General features: G+C 33.5%; 1 protein-coding gene across 1 annotated transcript in view; it reads right to left on the bottom strand.

The window, feature by feature from the left end:
• The window catches only part of LOC149771417 (NPC intracellular cholesterol transporter 1-like), a 73,166-nt gene that overhangs the window by 24,710 nt on the left and 21,177 nt on the right, over nucleotides 1-27,279 (bottom strand). The window contains exons 5-18 of the mRNA XM_089948492.1: nucleotides 20,851-21,083; nucleotides 18,194-18,294; nucleotides 15,155-15,315; nucleotides 12,236-12,364; nucleotides 11,606-11,788; nucleotides 10,179-10,293; nucleotides 7,407-7,534; nucleotides 7,038-7,175; nucleotides 6,500-6,589; nucleotides 5,508-5,698; nucleotides 4,015-4,136; nucleotides 3,293-3,419; nucleotides 2,717-2,775; nucleotides 872-1,013 (exon numbers count right to left, since the gene is read on the bottom strand). Coding sequence (XP_089804618.1) covers nucleotides 872-1,013; nucleotides 2,717-2,775; nucleotides 3,293-3,419; nucleotides 4,015-4,136; nucleotides 5,508-5,698; nucleotides 6,500-6,589; nucleotides 7,038-7,175; nucleotides 7,407-7,534; nucleotides 10,179-10,293; nucleotides 11,606-11,788; nucleotides 12,236-12,364; nucleotides 15,155-15,315; nucleotides 18,194-18,294; nucleotides 20,851-21,083 — 1,919 coding nt within the window. The remainder of the gene's footprint in view (nucleotides 1-871; nucleotides 1,014-2,716; nucleotides 2,776-3,292; nucleotides 3,420-4,014; nucleotides 4,137-5,507; nucleotides 5,699-6,499; nucleotides 6,590-7,037; nucleotides 7,176-7,406; nucleotides 7,535-10,178; nucleotides 10,294-11,605; nucleotides 11,789-12,235; nucleotides 12,365-15,154; nucleotides 15,316-18,193; nucleotides 18,295-20,850; nucleotides 21,084-27,279) is intronic.

The raw sequence follows: 27,279 nt of genomic DNA, 5'->3' as shown, positions 1-27,279 counted from the left end.
AGCACACCGGGGTATATGGTTGATATTTATAACAGTTCAATAAGAACCATACTAGGATGGCCTAAGAATCCACCTCATGAAATCTCCGCGGACGCCCCCCCCCCCCCCCCATCAACTATCCTCAGACACGATAACGGAGATGGTGGTAGGCATATTGCTCCATACAACGTAAATATTGCACCGGTGATAGCGATCAATCTGGTGTGTGATGTTATCGAAGGGAGTTACCAGGTGGATACCAAGCAATCAAATCAAGCTCAACAGGGGTATATCCTTTATTCGTTTTCACCAACAGCCCCTCCGGGATTTTTAATCGTTGAGAGTCCGATTAATCCGGTCTATATGCGATGCCATAATCGGCTTTTAACGAGAATTAATTTCAGACTTACCGATCAGTCAAATAACCTAATTGATTTACAAGAGGAGGAGTTAGTGATCACTCTGTTTGTAAGATCATAGCAGCAGGGGGGGCGATGACATCGACGCGGTCGTCGCTGTGTTTACCGGACGCTGACGACGCTAGGATCGGCACGCAGAAGGTATTAATTAAACCAAATGACGTCCGGACAATTGTCAATTTGGCCCCTCGACGATGACAACGACGACGACGTCGTTTTTTTTTTACCAGGCGCTGACGACACCGGATCCGCTGAGTGCAGAAAGTACTAATTAAGCCAAATGACGATTGGACAAAATGTCGGATTCGCCCCCCCCCCCCCCCCCCGCTGCTCAAAAAAGCCGCAAACACTACATTCTCATCAATTTGCTCTTTAGAACAAAAACCAACAAAACGAAAGGCACTGGCTTTCTCAAGGAATTCATGATGCACGCTGATTAAATGTAAAAAATAAAGTTCAACAGAAATATTTACCTGTACGCAAATACTTTCTCATCAGGCTTGGTCAAGTTCAAGGCTATCGAAATATCATCGGCTAACTTTCTGGCTCCGCGAAGCGCTTCGATGTAGTCTTTGGATTTTCTGAGTGTAGTATGGTACGTCATGAAGTATGTAGCTGAAATTTGTATAAGACATTTATGAAATAAAGATGAAGTTTCAAATAATTAAACATTTCTTTAGTATTTTAGTATTTTATTAACATTAAGAAAGTAAGTACAATTTATATGGCTCACAAAAGACTTCTTTGTTGACATAAGATGAGATCTTAGGGAAAAGAATATAAATGTGTCTATACAGCACGTCTTTATTATGTAACTGCCAATACGTTTTTAACACTGGACACATTCAAGCCATTTGAGTTAGAAGTAAATCCAGATCAATGGATAGGCACTGTCCTGTTCCGATTCTCGTACATTTCGTTTTAGAGACAATAATAATAATAATGAGGACTTTGTATAGCGCCTAGTCTTTAGAAGCTCTAAGCGCTTTACAACATTAGACAACACCTATAACATAAAAAACGTATATAATGATATGATTACAATAAACAAACACCATGAAATTAGAAAACATAAAAATATGTGAATATATTTAAGGTAGGAAACATTATTATGTCTTTAAGTTTGTTCTTGCAGTCGATATTAATATGCATTCTGTTTTGTTGACACAAAACTGATAAAATGTTGAGGTCGATTTGAAGATTATTTTTGTTGGAGTCAATAAATTTACCAGAAGTATTCAACGTAGAATCGTCAGCGAAAAGATCTGTGCTAGAGTGCAATAGAGGTAAGTCTTAGTAGTTCATAAACATTAATAAAATACGAGTCTTTAATACATAGCCTTGCGGAACACCACTTAAAATATTTCTTGAACTGGGAGTACTAGGCTGTTCGACAAAGTCGAAATGCTTTTTTAAATTCAATCATGATTGCTCAAGTAAGTTCGGATTCAATGTCAATTTGCCTTTGGTCTACACAGTTTCGACAATGCAGTTTAGCATGAATGTTTTTGATGCAAACCTTATTGTGATTTATAAAGGAGTTGCTACTTGTTAATTGTCTTTCGGAACTAACAACTTGACAGGTAGCCTGTCCCAATCTTAGCTTAGCTAAAATGGCCCCAACAGGCTTTACAAGGGATCAATAACTGTCTCAACTGAACTTCGTGATTCCAAAATCATTGGCACGTGCTATTCAGATGATTCAGTGGAATGTATCAAGAAAACTCTTTTCCTAAGAATTTCACACAAGTAAATGTTTCAAATTTTAAATGATTTTCTTTTTTATTGTTTCTGTAAAATGAAAATAATTAATAATCAGTTGCATTGTTATTGATGATAGTCGTATACAATATAGAACATACGATCTGTATACTATTTTCAACAAAATTTAGAAAAATGATCACTACCATCATTTCTTGTACACGTTTGGTTAAATAACCATCAATATTACTCATTTTCATATACATAAGACTGTTCATATGCTTACTGGTAAACTTTACGATCTTTTGTTTTCATGAACACACATACTAGTTTGTTTATTTCTTTCCGACTGTGCCAATGCAACCGCCCACTTCCCATTATCCACATTGAGTATATGTCCGGCAAAATTAAGTTACCGTCTAGTTTTCATATCTTATAAGAGCTTGACCTTTCCCACAATACTCTTTACAAGTTCATAATTAATACAAAGCCCATAAATTATATTTTTTATGGAAAGATAGGTAATGTTTTTCATCTAATTAATTTGCTAAAACGATTTTAATATGATACGTAAACAACATCTTTATCTTAATACAAGGATGATATGCTAATCTTACCGCCAACGGCAGTGCCGTTATTGATGAGCTCGACAGCTGACGAGTATGCTGCATGCCCGCTGAAAATGTGATAAAAAATAAGTTATGTTCTAATTTCATTTTTCCGTCCTTATCATTCAAGCTTTTTCTTGAACTAGTTACATTACATACAAAAGTGATGATGCATGTATCATCTCTAAATAAATATTTTTCAAAACACTGACCTATAGGGTGTTTATACTTGTTCAATGACAGTCTGGTATTTGTGTGTTATAAATGGGTCTTGATTCTTTCTAGTCACCATCTTTTATTTGAAGTCCTAAAATTTTACAACTTAACTATTTCATGGCAAATATTTTTGAGACAAGATAATATCCATTCGTTAGAAATATTGATCGAACATCTAGGGACACTTGGAATGACGGATCGAGGCTGTGGCACATTTGCACACATACGCTTTGCAGTTTTACATTACTTGTTCATGAACTCTTAACTAATAAACGTTAACTAATAACGTTAACTAATATCAAAGTAAGAGGTATTTATTACGTTTTGATGTTTGAAAGAGAAAACTGTTGTAACTATTTGATATCTTACCCTTTTCCACATGTAAGCCCTGGGTTGTCACCAAGAAACCATGTCAGATATTTAGCGAAATCTTCTGAAGATGGACGACCCTTACTGAAGTTATGGAGTTGACATGGGTAGCAAGTGTCGTTTTTATCTAAATAAATGAAAGTGTAAAATATTTAACATACCATTTTAAATTTAAATTATCAATTTTCATTTGATTTTCATGCTTTGTTATCAAATTAAATTGAAACAAAATTATGTAAACATCAGTAGTTTCCTGGGTTAGATCTACAGCAAAAGGTCTGACATGGCCATTACAATGATAAAAAAGATTGTGTGTACATGCAAAATTGTGTGTAGGGTGAATATGTGTGTTGCGTGTCTCGGAGAAATATAGAGAAGGAAAAGAGACATAAAATAGAAAATACGTTCTAAATATGGTGAAAATTTAAGCCCAATTGCTTAGTGTAAGGGATATGAGTAGTAGGCATGCTATAAATACAATGAACAAAATAAGAAAAATTATGAAAAGTAGGATTCTTGTTTTGATATAGACAATTCAAAATTAAATTGAATAATAGGTGCATACAATTTTATTAATAATTTAACCAAACATTTTGCATACTTTATCTCAGTAAAATTTGTTTGGCATTTCGGATGGCAATTTTGTCTTATATATCAACAAAGACTAAGATAGAGAGGAAAAAAATTGAAAGAAAAATACAAACAATAGTTTTAAACATTACCGGTTGAAGGACAGAAATTTCTTGTTTCTGCGTAGTATCGACAACATGTGGGACTACCACCTGGGGTCAACCAATCAAAGTAATCATCAATCCAGGAAGAAGCTGGTTGGGCTATATATGTGCTAAAAGCAATCATAAAACAACAACAGTTACACACACAACCTGTACAAACACAACTGATATGATGTGCTGCTTTTTCTGCCGCAGTGCTCAATCAATCGATTCAGCCAAATCAATTAATTGTTCAAGAACAAAAGCATTTCTCTTGCTTAGGAGGCAATCGAAGAAAATAGGATATAACTACATGTTATAAAAGTTTAAAACTTATGTACATTTGGTTTAAGGCATGTCAGCAAACAATAGACAAATAGAAATAAATACTATAAGAATACTATAAGAATACAATTTTTGATTTCATTTTTAGGAAGATTAACCCTTTCAAATATGAGTCAGTATGGAGTACTACAAGACAAACCATGACCTTATAAACCCATGATGCTGATGCAGATTTAGTGGTGTCGTGGAGAGCAAATCGTTCGGAACAAATGTCCAGCTCTACCGATTCTTTGGATTTGCCAGCAATTTCTGAACATACCATGAGTAGCAATATAGTGTACTGTAATTATATCAGGACCAACAATATACTTTTCTATGGCAAGGACATAGAATACTATCTTTTTTTATTCAATTTCCAGCTCTTCAATGGCTGGAAAATTATCCTGCTCTGATTCATCCAAAATTACACCATAATATATCCATATTATTATTTTTGTTTCAAAAAATTACCTTGAGATTAAAGAAATAACATTTCCTGGTTAGAAATAAAATCTTAGCCCCACTCCCAATTAAATAGTCAGTACCTGATGGTAGATGAATTGGCTACTAGTATGTTAACTGTTGCATAAGTTGTGATCTAAAAGCTTAAATTAAAGTTAGATGGTTATGCTTATGTTATAAATTAAAACCTGGAATCAACGTCGTGTTGACATTAGAGAAACTGTTGATTAAAATTGGAAATACTAACACTGAAACCTACTACATGCTCTACTGGTATAAAAGGCTGGGGGAAATTGAGTTAGATGTCAACACCTAGGCAAGAAATTTAACACGCAGGGTCAGTAAACATAAAACACATCGATTAACAAATGAGAAAATATTTAGTGGACTTAACACATTAACCTATGCTGGTAAATAATTTCTAAAGAATACATGTTGTCTGTCTTCACTTAGAATAAAAATGTTTCCATCCCATTAGGCCAATATATTGGCATACATGACACGTGCAAAACTTGATACTAAAGGTCGGTAAATATTATATTTGTAATATTTGAAACAAATTTGTGCTAAATACAACTACTTGGCTAAATCATTAGCAGTTATTTGTTTTATAAATTTGTCATGAAAAATGAGAAACATACTTTAAATATTTTAATATGATTAAATTTGTAAGAAAATTATTATATGATCTATGTAGACAAGGAAATATTACTTACTAGTTTTTCAACCTTGACGCGGTGTAAATTTGTCCAATTACTGAATTCTGTGGACAGCCCAGACCGCCACATATTAAATTTTGTCCATTGGTACTAGTGTAGTCATGTCCCTTCGGTACTACAAAATATACCGGTGCTCCGACCGCAAGGTAGACCGATATGTTGTTAAAGTAATCCAGAACGAAGGAATCCTTGATACAAACAATAAACAAAATGGGAAATAAAATTATAATGACAAGTTTTAAATTTCTGCGTCATTTAAGTTAAGTTTATATTATATACAATACAAATAAATAAAACAAAGGATTCTTACGAAACGAAAATAGCTGCAGAAAAATTATATTTTCCCCGTCCTCTAAATTATGTTACAATAAGGACGTCAAGTACTCGTAATTAAGAAATTCTCGAGAAACAATTCTATGTTGAAACTCGAGTCTACCGACAAAAAATTTATCCACGACTTCAAGGTAAATTCTTACGAATTATATCTTGAATGTATGATAGCTGCCATTAGGACTGCTTCGGTTTTACAAGATAAAAAGGATCGACTGAGAAAATGAATGCATATTATAAGATTGTATTCGTAATTTCTACGTCAATCCTACAGTCAATCGTATAAATATCCGAGTTGGTTCGATTAACTTGTGATTTCTTTAATTTGCGGGGATGTTTGAGGAGGACATGATTTTCAACTTTTCCGTAAGTCACTGCCCTAAAATACATCCGAGGGATAAATTTTTGTCTCGCAGATATAAAAGAAATGGTCCAAACGAAATGAACTGCCTGACTTGGGTTCGATTTATTTGAGTATTTATCAGCGATGCCTCCATGCATGCGTCTATCAGCATTCTCTATGCTGAGCCACTTTAATCAAATGATTTTTTTTGTGCATCTTTGTTTTAGAATGTTTCAGTCTATTATCTTGGTTTATCACATCCTATTATATGCTTCATTGTCGGAGAGAGAGAGAGAGAGAGAGAGAGAGAGATTACCTCTGGCATAGACAAGCCTTGTTCCAATCCAATATCAACATGGAAAGTCATAGCAAGTGAGGCGCAGAACAAGCCAATGAAAACAAGTATCTGAATTAAAACAAAATTAAATAAGTTTAAATTTATAAGTAGGGACAGTGATAAGGTAGTTATCACTATTTCAATTTGATTTACTTTGGTAAAAAAATATACGTCAAAGTAAATGACATACATACGACCCACTTATAAAGGACAAATAAGAAGACAATTTCCTTCTAACATTCTGGGGCAATTTTGTCAACTCCATTCAAGCTTCATTTCAACGAGTACATACTATCTGCAGTCTTGAATCAAACGAATCAAACTGAAGCTTTAACTAAAAAGGCAATATCCTTTATTAAAATCTATATTTCAGTTCAATTTCTTCTTATTTTTCTCCTAACAAAAAACAAATTAGTTTTTGTTATACTTTTCTGGTGAAAATTCATTTTTTGCAATTAAAATCAATGACTCATTCTTAGCACTATTTTACCGTAATGTACATGCTTGAAAGACTTACTACGAAAGGGCGAATCCAATTACACATCAGGAACCTGGAGTAATATTCCTTGAAAATGTGGAAAAGGAATCCATCCGAGTCAGCTTGATTTTTTGATTTCATCCCCTGTATACAACAGCAGCAGTCAAACCGGTGTTTCTATAATTACCCATATATATATATATATATATATATATATATATATATATATATATATATATATATATATATATATATATATATATGTATCGATTTAACATTTACATTTCACTTATAAATATCGTTAAGAAAGATTCTGTAAATAGTGTAATTTTAACGTCTGGGATATATAATACACGATTTATATTAAACAGATTTTTAAATTAAAGAAATAAAAATCTTCTAATGTACCTCTCTTCTTTTGGCATCTAGCACCATCATCCCGATAAAACATGTCATCTGAAGCAGAAAATCAAACAGCACCGCCATGGCAGCGTACAACGAAAAAGTCCTTACGGCTGGCATGTTGGTCATGGCTCCTTTGAAATAAATAAATAAATAAATAAATAAATAAATAAATATGAATTCCACTTTTAGATATGTGCTTTTGTTCCTATATCATTTGGATTGGCTTTGAAACTTTGAAATGGGTAACATTTTAACAAAACCGTTGTTGAATCTGCTCGCTTGATTATTGCACGTATCAAATAAACTTTTAAATTTAAACCTAATATTCTCTATCGTAGAAAAAGACTTTTAAAATTTATTTTCTATTTGTATTTATTTCCATTTAGAAATGGACTTTAACAGCTAAATAGCAGTCAGTTATTTGGTCAATAACTGCCAAATACAGAAACAGAATATGAAGAGCAAGACTGATCTAACAAAAATCAGTGTCCTAAGAAATTGCCTGGTTCTAATTAATAATTAAAGACACCTCAGGAGGCGACATTAGCAATAGAGTTTATTTTGTCAAATGAAAGATTGAAGATCATAAGTAATTTTCGTAAATCTGACCAGAAAATTTGTCCTTAATTGATCAACTTCTAAAACATCAAGAAGTTTTACGTTCTGGTTTTACACAGCTGTATCACTCGAACTTACAATAGTTAATAAAAATTGAACAGAAAGACATTACCCACAACAAAAGAGATTCGTTATCTCTTTAACACTGAGGAGTTAACACTTAGTATTATTGGTTTACAAATATGTATGGGCTATGTACAAAAAAATTAAAAGCGACAGACTTCAAAATACTGCTGAGTAACATGCTAGGTCTAACAGCCCCACAGTCTTCAAATTTGGCTAATTCAAACATTTGCCTACAATGACAACTCTGAAGTACCAATTCTAGCTATCAAATGACAGTGGTTGTGGTGCAAGTGAGGGTCAATAGTAACAAATTCTCAGCAAGGCATAATAAACACATCTTGGAAATATCTTTTACAATAAATCAGGTAAAACAGCTGGCTTTCTTACCAAGAATAAGGTAGAAAACTATTAGCTTTCTTACCCAGAATGAGGTAAAAACACTACTGATTTCTTACCAGAATGAGGTAGGAAACTTACTGCTGCCTTTAGTACCAACAATGGGTAAATCACGGCTGCCTTACATACAAAGAATGACGTAAAACACTGCTGCCTTTCATACCAAGAATGAGGTAAAATACCGCTGCCTTTCGCACAAAGAATGATGTAGAACCACTGCTACCTTTCGTAAAAAGGAATGATATAAAGCGCAGAATGAGGTAAAATACCCGCTGCCTTTCTCATCAAGAATGAGGTAAACCACCGCTGCTATTCGTACCAAGAATGAGGTAAAACATTGCTACCTTTCGTACCAAGAATGAAGTTAAATACTACCGCATTTCTTTCCTAATGTATTGTAATAAAACAAGGGCATCTGCCATTTTTATTTATGTTTCCTTTCTATTTATAACTCTGAAAAAAATTTACTGATAGGCTCGCTAGTTACAAACTGATGATGTACACTTAAAACAAACAATTATAGACTAAATGTCCACCTGGATAGATTCGGTAATTACAAACTGATGATATACACTTATAAAACGAACAATTAAAGACTACATATCCAACTTTATAGGGTCCATAATTACAAGCTGATCATGTACAAGTTACCATTTAAACACTCCAAAAATAAAGCGAGAACGATTGAAGCTGATAATGCATTTGATTTCTACTCCAGACATAGTGGAGAATATGAATTGTAATTGGAAATATAAAATTTGGGGTCCATGTCTTTTCTTTATAAATGGGTGGAAATATCATATTTAACTGAAAACATTTATAGTGGTATTATATAAGTACGAGTATTTACAAACAATTATTAAGGAAGAACGCCTCGTACTTAAATAGGCTGTTAAAATGCTGGATTCCCAGTGTCAAACAGAGATTGAAGATACGCAAATTTATCAGTAATGGGATGCGTGAGATAACTCATGTGACTACTCTAGGTCTTAAATTATGTTGATGAAAGAAAGTGAAACCAATAATTTAAGTTAAATCAACAAGCAATTTAGTTCTCTACTAAGTGAACATTGAAGAGACATATACGGTTTTTGTAAATTCCAAATAATCCTAAATGACCTGTCACAAAACCAAAAGTATAGAATGCTCGAAATGAATTTCAGTAGTTTTAAATTTCCTGATATAACACAGTGATGTGATCCTAAATGTCTCTGAAATAGTTTTTAAAAAATGCAATGTATTAATCCTAAAATCAATGGACACTTTAGTAATCCCATTGAATATTTTGAATAAATATTTCCTCTCAAATTATATCAAATAACAACACAAATGCAAACTCTGATCATGGATTCCCACATACTGATATAGAATAGGAATGACTTATTGTTTACCAAATTCCTATTTATAAACATTTCACTTGACATAGATGTGAATCATTTCATCGAAAAATTCCAATCTAATTGTAAACAAGATTGGGTCAAGAATGTTCCAAACTCAAATGTTATGTAAACATTCTATTAACAAATTACAATCATGGATAAAAGTTGGCCATATAAACATTTTATTAACAAACCTACAATCTTGGATAGAAATTAAGCATACAATGGCATCTACATAACGATCCATTTCAACTGCAACACAAGGGAGGTTACCACTGTAGCATTCTAGACTTATGAATGCTTACAATCTACTTACCGAAAAAGAATGCCACCGACTCAGAGAGACTACTAAGTAACATGCTGGGTCCAACAGTTCCAACAATTCTGCCTATCTGTTCCTCCAGATTCTCTTCCGGTTCCCTCTTGTCCCTCTATCATTTTCATAAAGGATTTATTTCATCAAATTGGTGAAAATACTTGACTGAGGATTTTGGGGATGGTGGTGGTGGGTTTTATTTTTAACAATAACTTAAAATATACCCGTGATTAATTCGGAACATGCAAATTTTCTTTTTATTGTATGCTCAAACGCACTGACTAGCCAAAGTGTGCATTAGATTGAATTAGAAAATTTCTCACAGTAATGTCAGCAGTTTGTCATTTATCTTCTGCTGCGTTTTGTGCAAATTCGAGCAGACAATATGAGTAATTACATAATTCTCTTTCCTAATTCAAGGTTAAAAACTCGTTAAGAAACCAAATTGAAAACAATTATATTGTAGGCTTTGGACATAGCATTTCTCATAAACGGTCGCCGTAATTGCCTTAAAACCACGCAACTGACGATATGGAGTTTGAACATCTTTAGTCATATTGTTATCAATGTTTATTGACTGCAATAAAAAAATTAATTTGATATTTCAGTCCACTTATTATAATTTCTCTCCGAAAATCCACTAATTCATGGACCAATATTCATTCATCCATTCATTCTAATTGTTTGTATAAATGACGATTCAAGCCTAATTCTGAACTCTAAGACCAGATACTTTTTATGTTGGATCTCACTGGTTATCTTATATTTGATTTTCTATTTAAAACAAGAGCATATAACAACATATTTGAGATATGTTAATTTGAGACAAGTTCCAATTCTACTGATATAATTGTTCAGTGAAGCTTTCATAATATGTCACTGAATCGTGTGCCTATCAGTGGCTTCACTGGGGTTGGTGTCACCCAGTGCGTTAACTGTGACATCCATGGACCTACTTCCTGCACAAAAATACAAATATTGTATAGACAAACATTTTGGTGTCACCCACTCTGATAGTGTCACCCCGTGCGGTCCACACCCCATAGTGATGCCACTGGTGCCTATATTGGTTAATGAATGCTTGTTATGATTTGTTGAGGTGGGGAAAAGGGGTGAGAAGGGTATGTGACATTTAAGATCAAATAAATGATGTCCTATGATTTAACTTGAGTATTGAAAATTATCAAAGATAATATAGTTATTAAATATGAAAATTATCGAAGATAATATAGTTATTAAATATGAAAATTATCAAAGACAATATAGTTATTAAATATGAAAAGTATGAAAGATGATATAGTTATTAAATCAAGCAATTCAAGTAATATGTGTCTGCTACAGAAAGAAAGAAAAATACAACAATTGTAAGAACGGCAGAAGAAACTATTGCTATTTTTAGCGTGAAGAGATTGTTCTTGATTATGTACCTGGAATGTTTGAACAAGAATGAAAATGTTGTCCACTCCGACTGCAAGAACGAGGAACGGTACGACCTCTATTATGATCAAGGTCATAGAAATGCCAATGTAACTGAAGAATCCCACAGAGGCTGCTACAGAGCACAGAACGATTGCAACACCAGATAGACCCAATGTAATCTTGGAGTCAATCTAAATAAATGAATAAATAAATAAATAAATAAATAAATAAGCATTGTTTCATATATTTATCCAACCTATATTGAAATTTTGATACATTTGTATCACAAAATCAGTTTTAACAGAGACTCTGTGTCCATCGAACATCTTATAAGTAAAATATATACAATCATAATATGCGTCTATGACACAGTGATAATGCTCGATTGTTTTATTTGTGTGCACGGAGGGGCTTCAACTGATTCGTGTCGATAGTATCACCATGGGATATATTTGAAAAGTTTAAAGCAATTCAGTAATGTCCAGAAAGAAAATTACCGTGAATACAATATGAGTTAGGGGTTGTACGATAATACAAAGCTACAGTGTTTCAATAACGTTTTGCAAGTAACTAAACTGAAAAAAGATAAGTTTACAATAAAAACGTTTGGAGACAAAAATCCTTGACAAGATACTCACAAAAATGGTATTCAGGCTATGGAACTGTCCTAGTGCTACAGAGATGTAGGCAAACATTACGAAGTAACTGATAGCGATGGTCATAACATCTGATTTACTCTCCCTATCCAACTCGTCTTGAATAGATCGCTAAATAAAGAAATAAGATATTTCCTTGTCATTTGTATTTAGAAATATTGGCAATTTCAAACATACATTTGTCTAAACTTTGGTGATTTTTAGCTAAATACTTTAAAGCAAAAAAAAAAAAAACAAAAGCGATGTGCCAAAAGCTTTTCTCAAGGCAACACTATTGGCTATATCTTGCCATGGAAATCTGACCAAAGTGCCTTTCCCTGGAATATATTGGAGCAGCCGACTGTGTGGGCATCGAACCTGCGATCCTTAGATTGTGTGTCAGACCTTTGCAAAATTGAACTAACGCTGCTCTGTATGGAACGCCAGAGCTGTCTTAAGATGATAATTTTTATTATATGATGTGGAAACCTCTTTATATGATGTGCTTTTGTACTTATATGATGTACGAACTTCATTATATACAGTGCTTTTGTCCTTATATGATGTGCAAACTTCTGTATATACTGTGCATTCGTCCTTATATGTTGTGCAAACTTCTTTATATGCTGTGCTTTCATCTTCATATGATGTCTGATGTGTAAACTTCTTTATATACGGTACGTTAATCTTTATATGATGTGAAAACTTCTTTATATGAGGTGCTTTTGTCCTTATATGATGTGCAAACTTCTTTTAAGCGGTGCTTTGGTCCTTATATGTAGTGCAAACTTCTTTATATGCGGTACTTTCGTCTTTATGTGAAACTTCTTTATAATGAAAAAAAAAAAAAAACGGAACTTTCGCAGGCGCGCAAAGGGGTCAAACAGTCTGCGATAGTTATTATCAGTACCAAGATACCCTCATCATTATTAACACACACGCACGCACGCGCACACACAGACGCACACACACGCAATCTCTCTCGCTCTCTCTCTCTCTCTCTCTCTCTCTGTCTCTCTCTCTTAATAGAATGATTGCACATAGACTTTCTTTCCTCATGTGTGTAGATATCTTAATATAGAAACTGGTGGCGATCACTGTTTAGATTAGCAGTAGTGTGCAATCTGTTTGACAGGTTGATGATAACTGAGCCTAAATTTGATTACTCAGTTTAAGTCGATCAAATTAATTTTGTGAAAAGACTGTTTGGCCTCTTTGTGCGCCTGCGAAATTTCATTGTTTGTTTTTCTTTTCTTCTCATTATAAAGAAGTTTCATATAAAGACCAAAGTACCGCATATGAAAAAGTTTGCACATCATATAAGGACCAAAGCACCGCATAAAAGAAGTTTGCACATCATATAAGGACCAAAGCACCTCATATAAAGAAGACTGCACATCGTATAAGGATTAACGTACAGCATATAAAGAAATTTACACATTATACAAGGATTAACGTACCGCATATGAAGACGTTTGCACATCAAAATAATGACGAAAGCACCCCATATAAAGAAGTTTTCACATCATATAAGGATTAACGTACCGTATATAAAGAAGTTTGCACATCGTATAAAGATTAACGTATCGCATATAAAGAAGTTTACACATTATACAAGGACGAAAGCACCCCATACAAAGAAGTTTGCACATCATATAAGGACGAAAGTACGTCATGAAAAGACGTTTGCGCATCATATAAGGACAAAAGCACCGCATATAAAGAAATGTGCACATCATATAAGGACAAACGCACTGCATATAAACAAGTTTGCAAGTCATATTAGGACAAAGTACCGCATTTAACGATATTTGCACATCATATAAATACAAAAGCACATCATATAAAGAGGTTTCCACATCATATAAAAAAGGTTATCATCTTACGACAGCTATAGCATTCCATAGCTCTGTATTAAATGTAAATGATATACAGAAGCTGAATTGCAGGGAGCGGGAAAGAATTTTTAATGTGTGAATCGGTAGCTTTCAAAACTGCTGGAACTAAACACTGGTACATATAGATAACAATTGTCATTTCAGCTTTGCGGACAGTAGATGAAAGGATGCGTAAATTAGAGCTGGGAGTTTTTATTGTTCGTTTTTTTATATTAAAAACCAAACAACAAAACGCGTTGAATGAACCATGAAAAGTTATTCACAGCGATCCATTCAGGTGTGCGACACACCATTCATTTTGCGGGGGCCCCGAGTGGCCGAGAGGTCTAATGCGCTCACCATTACGGATCACTGCCATCTCACCTCTGTCTGCGTGAGTTCGAGTCTTAGGCTCGGCTAACGTTGGTACGTGAGAAAGCCTGCCAGTAGCTTCTCGTGGGTCGGTGGTTCTTCCCGGGATTTTCCAGGGTTCTTCCTCCACCAATTATACTGGCCGCCATGTATAGCCTATCATGTACTGAAAAATGGCGTTAAACCCTACAACAACAACAACCATTTATTTTGCAAACACCGACACAATATGTATGCATTTTGAAAGTACACTGTATAGTTCTCTCCACATAGGTACGTTGAGAAAATTTATGTTCAAGACGGGGAGAACGGACGTACATACCAAGTTAATCCTACTAATTACAGAAAAACTTCTTGATGCAAGGATCTTGAAAGCAGAGGAATTCCAAATGGTAAGAAAAAAATAAAAAATAAATAAATCTGACTATAAATTGTATGTTGGCAAATATTTTCCTATGGTTTCATGTCGAGATGTGTTAATGGTGAATGTCATAAATAAATACATATTTAACCTTTTAAATTCAATTCAAGACGCACAACTGTAAAAAATATTAAGATCTATAGATTTTCGAACGTGATAATTCGCTTAAAAGATAGATGCTCAGAATACGATAGTAAAGATGCTTTAAATATACTTCGGAATGCTTTTCCCTTTATTATCTTTGATACATACCTCTGATGAGAAAGAGACGGTCATATTCTGGTGTTTATAATTCTTCATGTACTCGATGAAAACCTGTTCCCAGGCTTCAGCCTTAGCATTGTCCGCTTTGATAGGATGATTGTTGACCACAAAGGTCAAGACGAAAGCTGTCGCCTGATGATAATTGTCACCTATTAAATTTAAGTTTGAGAAAATTTTATATGCAATTTTAAAACACGAAGATGGACAGGTATAAATAAGAACAGATATATAGAAGTGAACGTGAATGTACGTCATAATTTATGATGTCCATGGAAAAGAAAGTTTACATTCCTTGAATAAGTTTATTCTATAATAAAGCAATATGAGCTATTAGGAGATCATTATTTCAATAACAAATATGGAATATTATCTAACTGTTTCAAAAGAAGCCTGTTCTAATGTGCTTTACAGCTAGGATATATATATATATATATATATATATATATATATATATATATATATATATATATATATATATATATATATATATCACATACATTATAAATAACATGGCCTTTAAAGTGTTGGTATAAAGCGACTTGATATACCATATACCAATACTATTGGTATATCAAATTGTGATCCGCCCATGGCGCAATAATAATACGAATATATATACATTCTAGCGACTGCCTGCAGTTCATTCTAGATCAATGATGAATTTCCACACATTAATCAATAGTGACATATGAAACTAACGATAAAAACTATTAACAATCCTCGTTTTCTAAATGAATTTAATATGGTACACATTTTCATCACATTCCTTTCTGCTTTCTGTTCCCTCCTCCCCTCTCATGCATAACGGACAAACTATGAGAAATGTGGAGTGAGAGAGAAAAGGAAATTGGGCTGGATTAAAACTTTGAAATAGAAACTACACGAAGTAACCTACAAGACTGGTTTGTCGTAACGATATGTTTGCACTTTCCTTGGGATTTAACAACACTGTTTACCAATGATACAAAGTTGCAAACCATGTCGACATTATACAGTAAATTTCTCGGTTACGTGGTACACATATTGTGACGTAATTATTGTTTTATTGTTGTTTCTTAAACATACTATAATGTTCTAAAACTCGATTATTATTAATCAAATATGAAAATGTCCTAAGCCCCCCCCCCCCGGACAATCGTAGCAAGATGCGGGCTAAAATCAATGAAATGTCGAACGTAGAGGATTTCCGTTTGTGTCATCCCACGATATCTCTGGACCTATGAATGATGGTAAGTTAAGTCAAATCGACCAAAGGATGAGAGAGAGAGAGAGAGGGTTTATGGTCGGTGGCACTGATACTAAAGAAGAAGAATAACTTAGATCAACTGTAAATATATTAAAATATTTTAATAACCTCTTTTTGGTTCGTCATTTTGCTTAGTTTCTATTCCACATTAATTTCCATGTGCCGGTACGTGAATGGCAGCGTTCAATTGAATGGCGTAGCTAACCATGTGTTTGTAGTGCTCTACTTTCATAATTAAAACCATCTTTCATGTTTAAATCATAAGTATGTATTATATTTATTTAATTATATTTATTTAATCAATGTGAAAAAAAAAATGGAAACAAAAAAGAAAATCAACTTTTCAATAAGCAAAGGTGATTGTGAATAGACACAAAAGGCATATAACTACATATTCTAGTGGGCACACTCGGGATGTGAGGAGTTCATTCAATACACAGCTGCCTGGAGTAAATCTCAACTCCGTTCAAAGGGCAAATATATGTATTTGTATATGATATAAATAATATATATATATACAGTATGTACACACTATCAATGATACACCACTCGTTGTATAAATTATTCATTAAAATGTAACTCAGCAAGCCTCTTTTCCTTTTAATGAAAATTTGATACATCTCTTGGTATATCGTTGATACAGTGTACATTATATATATATATATATATAAACACTGTCTTTGATTTATAGACTGGACAAGCTGACATGGCCTTTTGACTTTAGAAGATTTTAGAAGCAAATTTACGTATGGATTGGTGTAATTTTTTATTACGATGAGTTTTTTTCAGAAATTGTTATTTGGAACATAGGTCAGTTGGGGATGAATATGAAAGAGCTTTAGTCAACAAAGTCTTCATTCCTATCTTCATATCACTCTTTTGGGAATATTGATCAGAGCTTTTACTTGTGTTCAGTTATAATTTGGGAGGACATATGTATCAAAATTATTCATTGCAATTACAAAGTACTCTTTACCTTTTCGGCTAATATAATAGTCTGGTATTGTTATTGACTAAAAGAGAGTCTGGATTATTTGAGTATGATATATCAAGACCAACTGTAGCTCAGCACATTCAAGAATATTGGTACATCAGCACCTTAAAGGTTGAAATTCTTTAGGATTACCACATTAATTCTTTCGTCACATTATCGACCTTTGGACTTGCGATAGAACGTTTATGATTATTTGGGATTTAAATCAAAATACTGTAAGTTCTTTTTGTGTTCAAGGGAAATACATTATTTGTTGAATTTTACTCAACTTTTTGGTTTTGATTTTTATGTTACTTAGTTTAAGACTATGGAGTCATAACATTATCACATGCTACATGATGGCATCATCGGTGAAGTAAAAATAAGGACAATTTGTCGAATTGTAAATAAACACAATGATTAATTATGCATAATGCTTTCTATATTTTACAAGCCAGACTAGTAGTCATGTGATTTGCCACACCACTGCATAGGACACTACACCAGAGTATTATATACTGCGCCACACATCATTACATTACATAATACTAAACTGCTACACTTCACTGCTCTACACAATTCTATTTTGCACCACGCCAGGTCACGCCACACTATACAGTCCATTTAACTACACAACAGTAAACCACACTTCAATACGCATATTTACACTAAACAACCTTATATTACACAACTCTATTACACTGTATTACACAACTCTACACGAAATTAAAATTAAACACGTCTAAGAATGTGTTCTGAAGTCTAAAGTACGATCAAAGAACAACTTATAAATCTGAATTATATCTACCATCGAATCCTCCAAGGACGACCCAGGGAAAAGCAGGGCCGCCATATTCAGCCAAACAGGACATACCAAGCTTAGTAGTATCAGATATGGAGGTTGGATTCCTATAATAAATAATCAAATATTTAGATATATTCCAAATATGTTGATGCATGTTGATGTAAGAGAGAGAGAGAGAGAGAGAGAGAGAGAGAGAGAGAGAGAGAGAGAGAGAGAAGGTATTTGTTTACAGGAGAGTTTGATTTTATGGTCGAATGATTTTGAGATGCTGTTGTGATTATGAAAAATGATGGAAAATTGATACGTATTTATTGTTTTACAGTCGACATGTCATAAAAATGTAACAAACTCTTAATTTGTGGTCAAATCAAGTCAACACATTCTAATCGGGAGTTCTTCTTGTTGACGTAAATACAAGCTTGTATCATAATAAGCAATAGAATTGCATCATCATGACGATAGCATCTGAACAGTTCCAAAATGTAGCAGATATACCAAGAAAACTTTGAAGCTCGTAAGTGTAGAATCGTGTAAATAGGTCCCAGCACCAGTGGTCAATTATTATGGTGGCACTCTACAGTTTCCTATTTTGCATAGGGCTAGAATGTTATAGAAAATGAATTTTCCCGGATTTCTCTACTGGTTATAGTGGCCATTTACAAAAGACATTGCATATCTTAGGTATTGTTAAAAAAGAACCATCAATTCCCTTTTTTTTCGTGTATGATTGATGGGAGTAATATGGGTTATAGAGTATACAGCAAGTCCTTACTCCAGATGTGGTGCCACCTTTAAAAAAAACTTTATCCACTTGGTCATTTTCATTTCCTGAACTTCAGAGGTAAATTGTAAATACAAGAGCCAATATCTTTTTTTTTTTACATTTTATATATTTAGTAATTCATTCATTGCACTTTCAGAAGCTGGTACTTTTTAGTCTGGCAAAATTCATTTTCCCTATTTTAATAGCTGCTAAAGATAGTGTACTTTAGACTAATTCAGGCTGATTTTTCGAGCACAAAGGAGCAGTCATTTGAGTCAGCACTGTGCTTAGATCATTTACAATTTCCAAAAGTACAATATCCAAAGAAATGTCAGTCACATTACAACAAAGTAGCATAGCGGAATAACAACATTCTTTCCACTGTGCATGTTTCAAATGCAAACAACTGCACCTTATATAAGTCAATCTCTCAAAAGGCATAATAACTGGTGAGTGCCCCCTTAAAAGCACATACCGGTAGGTATGAATCAATTTTGGTTTTATGGCTGAAACATTTAATTCGCAAGCATCGAAACAGTCCTTTTGAATAATTATCCTGTATTCCCCCCCCCCCCACAGAACAATATTTTTTAGTGTCAGAATCTTACACAAGCCCTTCCCCCCACCCCCGATGAAAAGTGAGTAATTTTTAAAATGCACATTGCATTTTGTCAACATAGCAACAAATGATATGCTTAAACACATGAACATGAAACTTGCCAGAATTATTCCTGAGATGTGAACAATAAATATTACAGTTTGAAAAGGGGTGGAACAGATGTGGTTAATAAAGGTCAAAGTTTAAATATTTGCTTATTGTTTAATATGGAAGAAGGCGAATTTGCTTTGCCACCATTTGTTTTCAGTTTCATTGCAAATAAATGAAAAGAAACAATTTCACTATATATTTCTTTTAGTTAATATAACAGTTTTAAATTTAAGTTGACTTTATTCCTATTTTCTAAGGCGTCTAATTTCCCCATAATTAAAGTAACTATTCACACAAACAAGTCTCATGACACATTATGTAAGCCAGAACAAAATTAGCATAATTAACTTATTTTCATACATAATATCAATGCTAATGCACCATTTTTTCAGAACATCATACATAATGATATGAAAATAAGAAAAAAATGCATACATATTTATATTTGCTTTAACGTGGCACTCTACAGTTTCCTATTTTGCATAGGGTTAGAATTTTAGAGAAAAAGTATTTCCCCGGGTTTCCTCACTTGGGATAGTGGCTATTTACAAAAGACATTGTATATCTTAGATATTGTTCAAAGAACCTTCAATTCCATTTATTTTCGTGTATGATTGATGGGTGCAATATGGGTTATAGAGTATACAGCTAGTCCTTATTCCAGATGTGGTGCCACCTTTAAAAAAAACTGCTTTCTCCACTTCGTCATTTTCATTTCCTCAACTTCAGAGGTAAATTGTAAAACAAGAGCCAATAACTTTTTTACATTTTATATATTAATAATTCATTCAATGCACTTTCAGAAGCTGGTATTGTTTAGTCTTGCAAAATTCATTTCCCTATTTTAATAGCTATGAAAGATAGTGTATTTAAGACTAATTCAGTCTGATTTTTTTAGCACAAGGGAGCAATCATTGTGAGTTAGCAGTGTGCTTAGATCATTTACAATTTCCAAAAGTACAATACCCAAAGGAATGTCAGCCACATTACATCAAAGCAGCGTAGATGTATGCCAACATTATCTCCACTATGCATGTTTCAAATGCAAACAACTTCACCTTGAATACGTCACACTCTCAAAAGTACATAATAACTGGTGAGCGCCCTCTATCCATTTTAGTGAAGTTTTACAGTAATGCTGCTGCTGGTGATGATCAAAGAAAAAGAGGATGAACAACAATAACATACTGTACGCATTTACGGAAATGTTCAAGGTAGTCTGCCTCTGTGAAGAATCCTGATTCGTCCATGACGATTTTGTCAAGTTTTTCAGGGTCATTCTGGAAGTACTGCAAGGGACTCTGTATCGTGCAGTAATCGTAATCAGGGGCCATCGGTTTAAAGCAGATGTCAAACAACGTCACATTTTCATCATTATACTTTGCAACCAGACTGCTTATATTGTTCTGCAGAGCCAATACCTTCAAGAAAGTAAATAAATATATTATGGTACTGTATAGGTAAATAAGTTATTATCATTCATTTACAGTAGTAATTGATGGACTGCATACATCAGACGTCGGTTTAATTAACAGATTGATTGGTGTTAACGGAACATAAGAATATCAGAGTTTAATTCCTGCCGAGGAAATAAGAGTACGAGGAGAAAATAGGAGTAAAGGATCTTGCCTAAAGACACAACTCGGCCAGGATTCGGCCAGGATCTGGCCAGGATTCAAATCCTGCATCCCGCACGGTCGCATGTCATCTACGCAAACCAATGAGCATTGGTTCGAAGTAGATAGCATATATTACAACTTATTTCCTATTAAATTATACTTTCTTATTTATGATTTTGTTTCTAGAACATACATCCTGCTGTTCAAAAGAAGAACCAAAGGCCAAAGCGGACGTGCAGTCGCATATCTTCTTGACAGCTTCTTAAAAGCCAAATACGGGAGCAGTTGGCCGAGAAATCTAGGTTCGTATTATGTTTGCTGACATTTAAGGAGTTCTGATAATTAAGTAAATGCTGTCATATTCGACGTGGGCTAACAAATTTGAGAAACCTTCGTGAAAATATGCTTTCTATTTCATCTGGTCGAACTATGTTTAGCGGTCTTTAAGAAATCGTTCTTAACGTTTTCCATTTTTAATAACGGTGGCCATTTTTGATAACGGATTGGTAACGTTGGTGCAGTCTGTCTAGTAATCTGCAGAACTGCGCTATACATATATCAAATATTATCCCAATGTACTAATTCCTTCCAATCAATAGCTCTAAAATTTTTAGCGCTACAACTATTAGAATAACAATAATAACAATAATAATGATGAGGAGGAGAAGAGGAGAAGAATGTCCAACTACATCCATAAGTTTGGCATCACAAAACTCAAAAGGGTGCATCGGAAATATTAAAACAGTATGCACACACACGTCGCAGACACACACTCTGTAGACATGCACACCCACACACGCCGCAGACACACACTCTGCAGACATGCACACACACACACACACACACACACACACACACACGTACTCATAGGCGCGCAAAGGACCGAAGACATAAGAAAAGGGTACTGTAATTATTAGATTAAATATTTGTTATTGTTAAATGGGGTCGGGTTATATATTCCCACAACATTACAGTCCTTCTCCATATAAAAATGAGGTGATAATTAGTTAAACATGACAAGCAGCGGAAAAGAGAAATAAGAAATGCAGATAAATAAAGGATATCATTCAAAAAAGAAAAACGAAATACCCAAGGCAAGCAATCAATGGTTTCACCTGAGTTCGGAAAAAATAGCATCTAGTACGTAATGTAGCTATACTCCCTGAGAATAATAGTAATAATAATAATAATACCTTTATATTTATAATCTAAGATAATAGTATTATATAAAACACTTTGTATCCTTAATCTACTCGTTACAAAAATCTTTAACATATTCGGATTTTGTTCAATTTCGAGTTGAGGTGAGCCAAATGTAAGTGTTTGCAGAGATGTAAACGACTATTCGTTACGACTACCTATTAGATTTTGCATTTAAATTGTGCATCGAGTGCAAATGAACAAAAATGACAGGCACTATCTGCAAAAGGGATCACCAAGTGTTACATTTACATTTTAAGGTCGCCATACTGGTTTATGAGCCTAGTGCGAGTTATAGAGTATTTGCGATAACCAGAAAGAAAATAAGCATAAGCGCTATTGTTACATATATCCGATTTAATTCATATTTATTTTAATTTAATTGTTTGTCAGCTTTAATTTTTTAATTTTGTTATATGCTATTATATTGTAAATATATTCACTGGAGATGACATTTTTCCAGAAAATCAGTTGACCTGAATCATTCTTTCGTAAACACCAGGTGTTGATCAAAATCCTAAGTAGGCAAATTCAAATCCAGAATTTGTAGTAACCTTCGTAAACAAGTTCTATTTTATTTGAAAATGATTGGTTTTCGTCAGAGTCATTTTTGGTGTACGTGACATAAACACGATCACGTGACTCCCCCAAACGTTTCGATTTCGCAATTCCAGATTTTCCATTAGTGCGTATTTGTTAGTTTTAATAGAGATGTGTAGAGAGAGAGAGATTTCACAGTTTTGGGCTTTTTACACTGATGTCCAGTTTCTATGTTGTAGCCAGATTTTGAGTTATAATTTTCTTCAAATCAGTTGGATTTCAAAAGGATTAATTCTTTTTTTTTTCTCTGGAAATATATTGAGGTGTGCTTACACAGAAAATTTGGAATGACATTGCTTACAAATTTAAATTTGGATTTCCAACACCTGAGGCTCATTATTTGCATTTCTACAAGGAATTGTAGAGAAGAACAGTACTGACTACAGCATACGTCATCGTCATCCATCTTGGATTTTCCATCAGGATTCGAACTTGAAATTATTAGAACATTTATTACTAGGGCTTTTGCAATTTAATTCGTGGATTATTCTTGGATTATTTTTGGATTATTCTTGGATTATTTTTAGATTTCTTGAAACGATAAGTTCTCCTTTTTTTATTTTTACAGAATTTTTCCAGGGAAATAAATTATTTGTTAAATTTTAAAAGGCTTGTTGTTTTCACTCTTTCTGTGTTACTGTTTATTCGAGCCTAAACGCGTAACAATTGTTTTATGGAGTATTATATAGAAAAAACAATTTGAAGAAATCGCTTTCCATTTTGACATTTTATTTCGAGTCTGGCATTTAACACAGATATGTAGTGTCGATTAAATAAATTGTATCTTGACGTGTATCTTATCAATGGAGGAAGCAGTTCATTTCAATAACTTGGTGAATTGTTATAAATAACTTTATGAAACATTCAGAGGTTATGGGGCTTTTTTCTTCGGGGGGGGGGGGGGGCTGCATTCCTCGTAAATATTGCGTGCATGGACACTTCTGATGTGACCTGTGAGTATCCAAGCAACCTCTAACTTTAATTTCTCTCATGTCCATGAGTCTCCTTCTGAACATAGACCACAAACTACATCTGAATATTTTAATATAGGTCCAATATATAATACAAAATTATATCTGAGGATTTCTACTCACTTTGTTTTTCAGTGATCTTAAAATATTTAGCAGTTTCGATGTTTTTTTAAGTACATTTCAAATATGTAGAAACCAAGTATCTGTATTACTAAGTGTAAGTTCCGGATGTTAATAATTGTCAATAAATGTAAGCAATTCGGTTTGGAATTTAAATTTGGGAAATATTGGTCTTTTCTTTTGCTTAAAAAAAAACATGACTTTAAGCACGAGAGAGAGACAGACAGACAAAGGTTGGGGTGGGGGGCCTAAGTAGATCATCAGCAATAGTACTGATGTACACAAGCAACAGTAGCGGTCCTACATCATAACATTGCGGCATGCCAGTTGGAACCAACTGAGTTGTAAATCATGTGCTTTTCACAGCAGTGTGGGTTCTTATGGAATGACAATTGATGAACCATTCAAATTAGATATGATTATTTTCTATTGTTTTGAAGTTTACAGGTACAAACTTTATGCCAGACACGGTCAAATGCCTTCGATACTTTGCTATATATTAGACACATGTCTTCAAGTTGAGACTTCAGTACTTTACAATTACTATGACACATCTATTAGTGGGTACATTGTTGAGTGATTTGGCAGAAAGCCTGACTGATATTTGTAAAACAGATTATTTTTCATGCAAGCATTTGTATCCATGTTTGAAAATGACCCTTTCCATGGTCTTGCCTGCTTCGTTAAGTGAAGAAACGGGTCTGTAATTGTTCGGATCATTTGTACTATCTTTCTTGTGCGTTGTTAAAACTTCCACTCTATTTCAAAGAACGGAAAACTTTTTTCATTAAGATATCGGTTTAAAAAAATACAGAAACATCTTATAATTGCTGGTTGCTACACCTTTTAGTAAATAATGACTATCTTATCAGTCACGCGCTTTATTTAGAGGATTGTTGTTATGGCATTTAAAACTGACTGTTCACTTATTGTAATGTTTGTCAATTTATTAATTTTGCAAAGTGATGATTCCGGAAGAGCTCCGTTGGAATTGTCAACTTTATAAACAGACGTAAAAAAGAAAACAGATTTTAGCATTTTGCTATCTATTAATCGGAGATTGCGGAGTTTAACGTACCATCGTAATACCTAGTGTTGGTAAATTATAGGATATCTTTTGTACAATAAAGTGTCGGGTGAATCTCCAAACATTTCTTGAATTGGTTCTGAAGGTGTCCAAATTTTCGCAACACACAGAAAATCCCTTTAACATGGTTTATTTTTTTTTTTTACCTTATTGCGAAACTTTTGCTACAATTACAGGGTCGAGCAAAGTATACGGAGTGAGGGGTTACTCTGTTAGGTTCGTTTATAAAAAAAAAATTTTTTTTTAAGTATACCGCTAAGCTTTGTTAGATTGGAATTTAGCAAGTCTTCGTTTACGCCACCAAGACTGATTAAGTTGTTATACATACTGAGGGATTGTTCTATGCAGATATTAGGAAAGAATTTTTAGTAAAAGTATTAAGACTGATATTTTCTATAAATTGTATTTAAAGTAATGTTTCATTAAATTATATCGAAATTAATTTTATTTATTTCTGTACTTCAACTGTAGCATATTTTAATAAAAGCTGTGTTTTACGAGAAATTGCGAAACCTCTTGTAGCGTAAAATACATTTCCGTCGTATCCAAAAGTCAGCAATATTTAGACTCGGTTGTAAGTTATGCTGAACCGGCGAATTCTTTTTGGATGACTATGCCAGAAGATTCACCCATTTCGTAAAACGAATAAGCCGATGCAGCAGAATTGTCTGCCTGATGACGTACACAGACGCAGACAGTATCAGTAAGAGACATGGGAGTCTTGTTCTGATTCGAAATGAATGAACAGGAAAGTACGTAGACGAATGTCTATATTTGGCCGTGAGTTTACGCCCAAAATTGCGTATAAATTGAGAAAAAGCCTGCGCAAAATCAGTTCGTACATCGAGAATCAGAAGACTCTGTCTTTCCTTACAGATATAATCATCTGTGTTCGTAAGCTTCTTTAAGGTATAGGGACATTTAAATGTTTGAGATTTTGACAGTAAAGTTTAGTCTAGACTAAATCTTTTTACAAAATATTTGTGAGTTCTTTTCTATTTTCTATTATAATGTAATGGAATATTTAATTGTTTCAAATAATTTATACTCATTTGTGTTTATATTATTTATTATTGGAAAAGACGAATTCACTACGAACTTCATGTTTCGGAAAATTTAATTTGGAAATAAAATATTCTTTAAGTATTAAAAAATAATGTTTTAATATCATATTCTAAAAAGTAGTATTATAATCTAAATTTATTGAACTGCAGTTCTTCAAACCGATTATTGCATTAATCGCAAATATTGAATTTTATACTTTTGGCTATCTTAAATTATATTCTAAATGGCAGAAATTATACAAAGGTAAGAAGTTGGTAAACTCGAAAGAAAAGTTGTAATTTCTTGGATTTTAAAAATAAAGTTTTTGTAAATGCATCTCTAGTATATATATATATATATATATATATATATATATATATATATATATATATATATATATATATATATATAATTTAAATAAAGTTGAGTTCACTCATCGAGAATCAGAGGACTCCTGTCTTTCCTAACAGCGACCTGTGCCTTTGTCGCATCGCCATTCCCGAAGAAGTAGCCGTATCTACACCGTTATAAGTGACACCTTTAAGAAAGCCTGAAGTCTTTCTTTTTCTCTCCCCCTAACATCGGGCAAGGACATTTCTTAAGTTATGAGTGTTTCCTTCTCATAGCAAGAAGTGAGAAGAAGATCATGATCAAATTCTCGTCGTAACACAGGTATTGTAGGAATCACAGAAAGAATTGCGTTCTGATGGAACGTAATGCACAACGCTTGTAAATAGCTTCTATTCGTTACCTATATTTCAGTTCAAAGTACGTCATTATTTTATACAGGTACATTTGCTACATGTTTATATACTAGATTATATATAACTCCATCCCCATGATTAGTTCTTTCAAGTAGGATGGATTTGTGGTTAAGTAGTTCACGTACTTATCACCGACATGACTATATATAATGACCACACAAAAATGCAACAAGAATACATGAAGACAGTTTATTATATATTGACAAAAACGG

The sequence above is a fragment of the Sinohyriopsis cumingii genome, unplaced genomic scaffold (assembly GCF_028554795.1).
Source record: "Sinohyriopsis cumingii isolate HCF-2022 unplaced genomic scaffold, ASM2855479v2 utg001870l, whole genome shotgun sequence".
Lineage (NCBI taxonomy): Eukaryota > Metazoa > Mollusca > Bivalvia > Unionida > Unionidae > Sinohyriopsis > Sinohyriopsis cumingii.
This window is presented reverse-complemented; position numbering and strand designations above follow the sequence as displayed.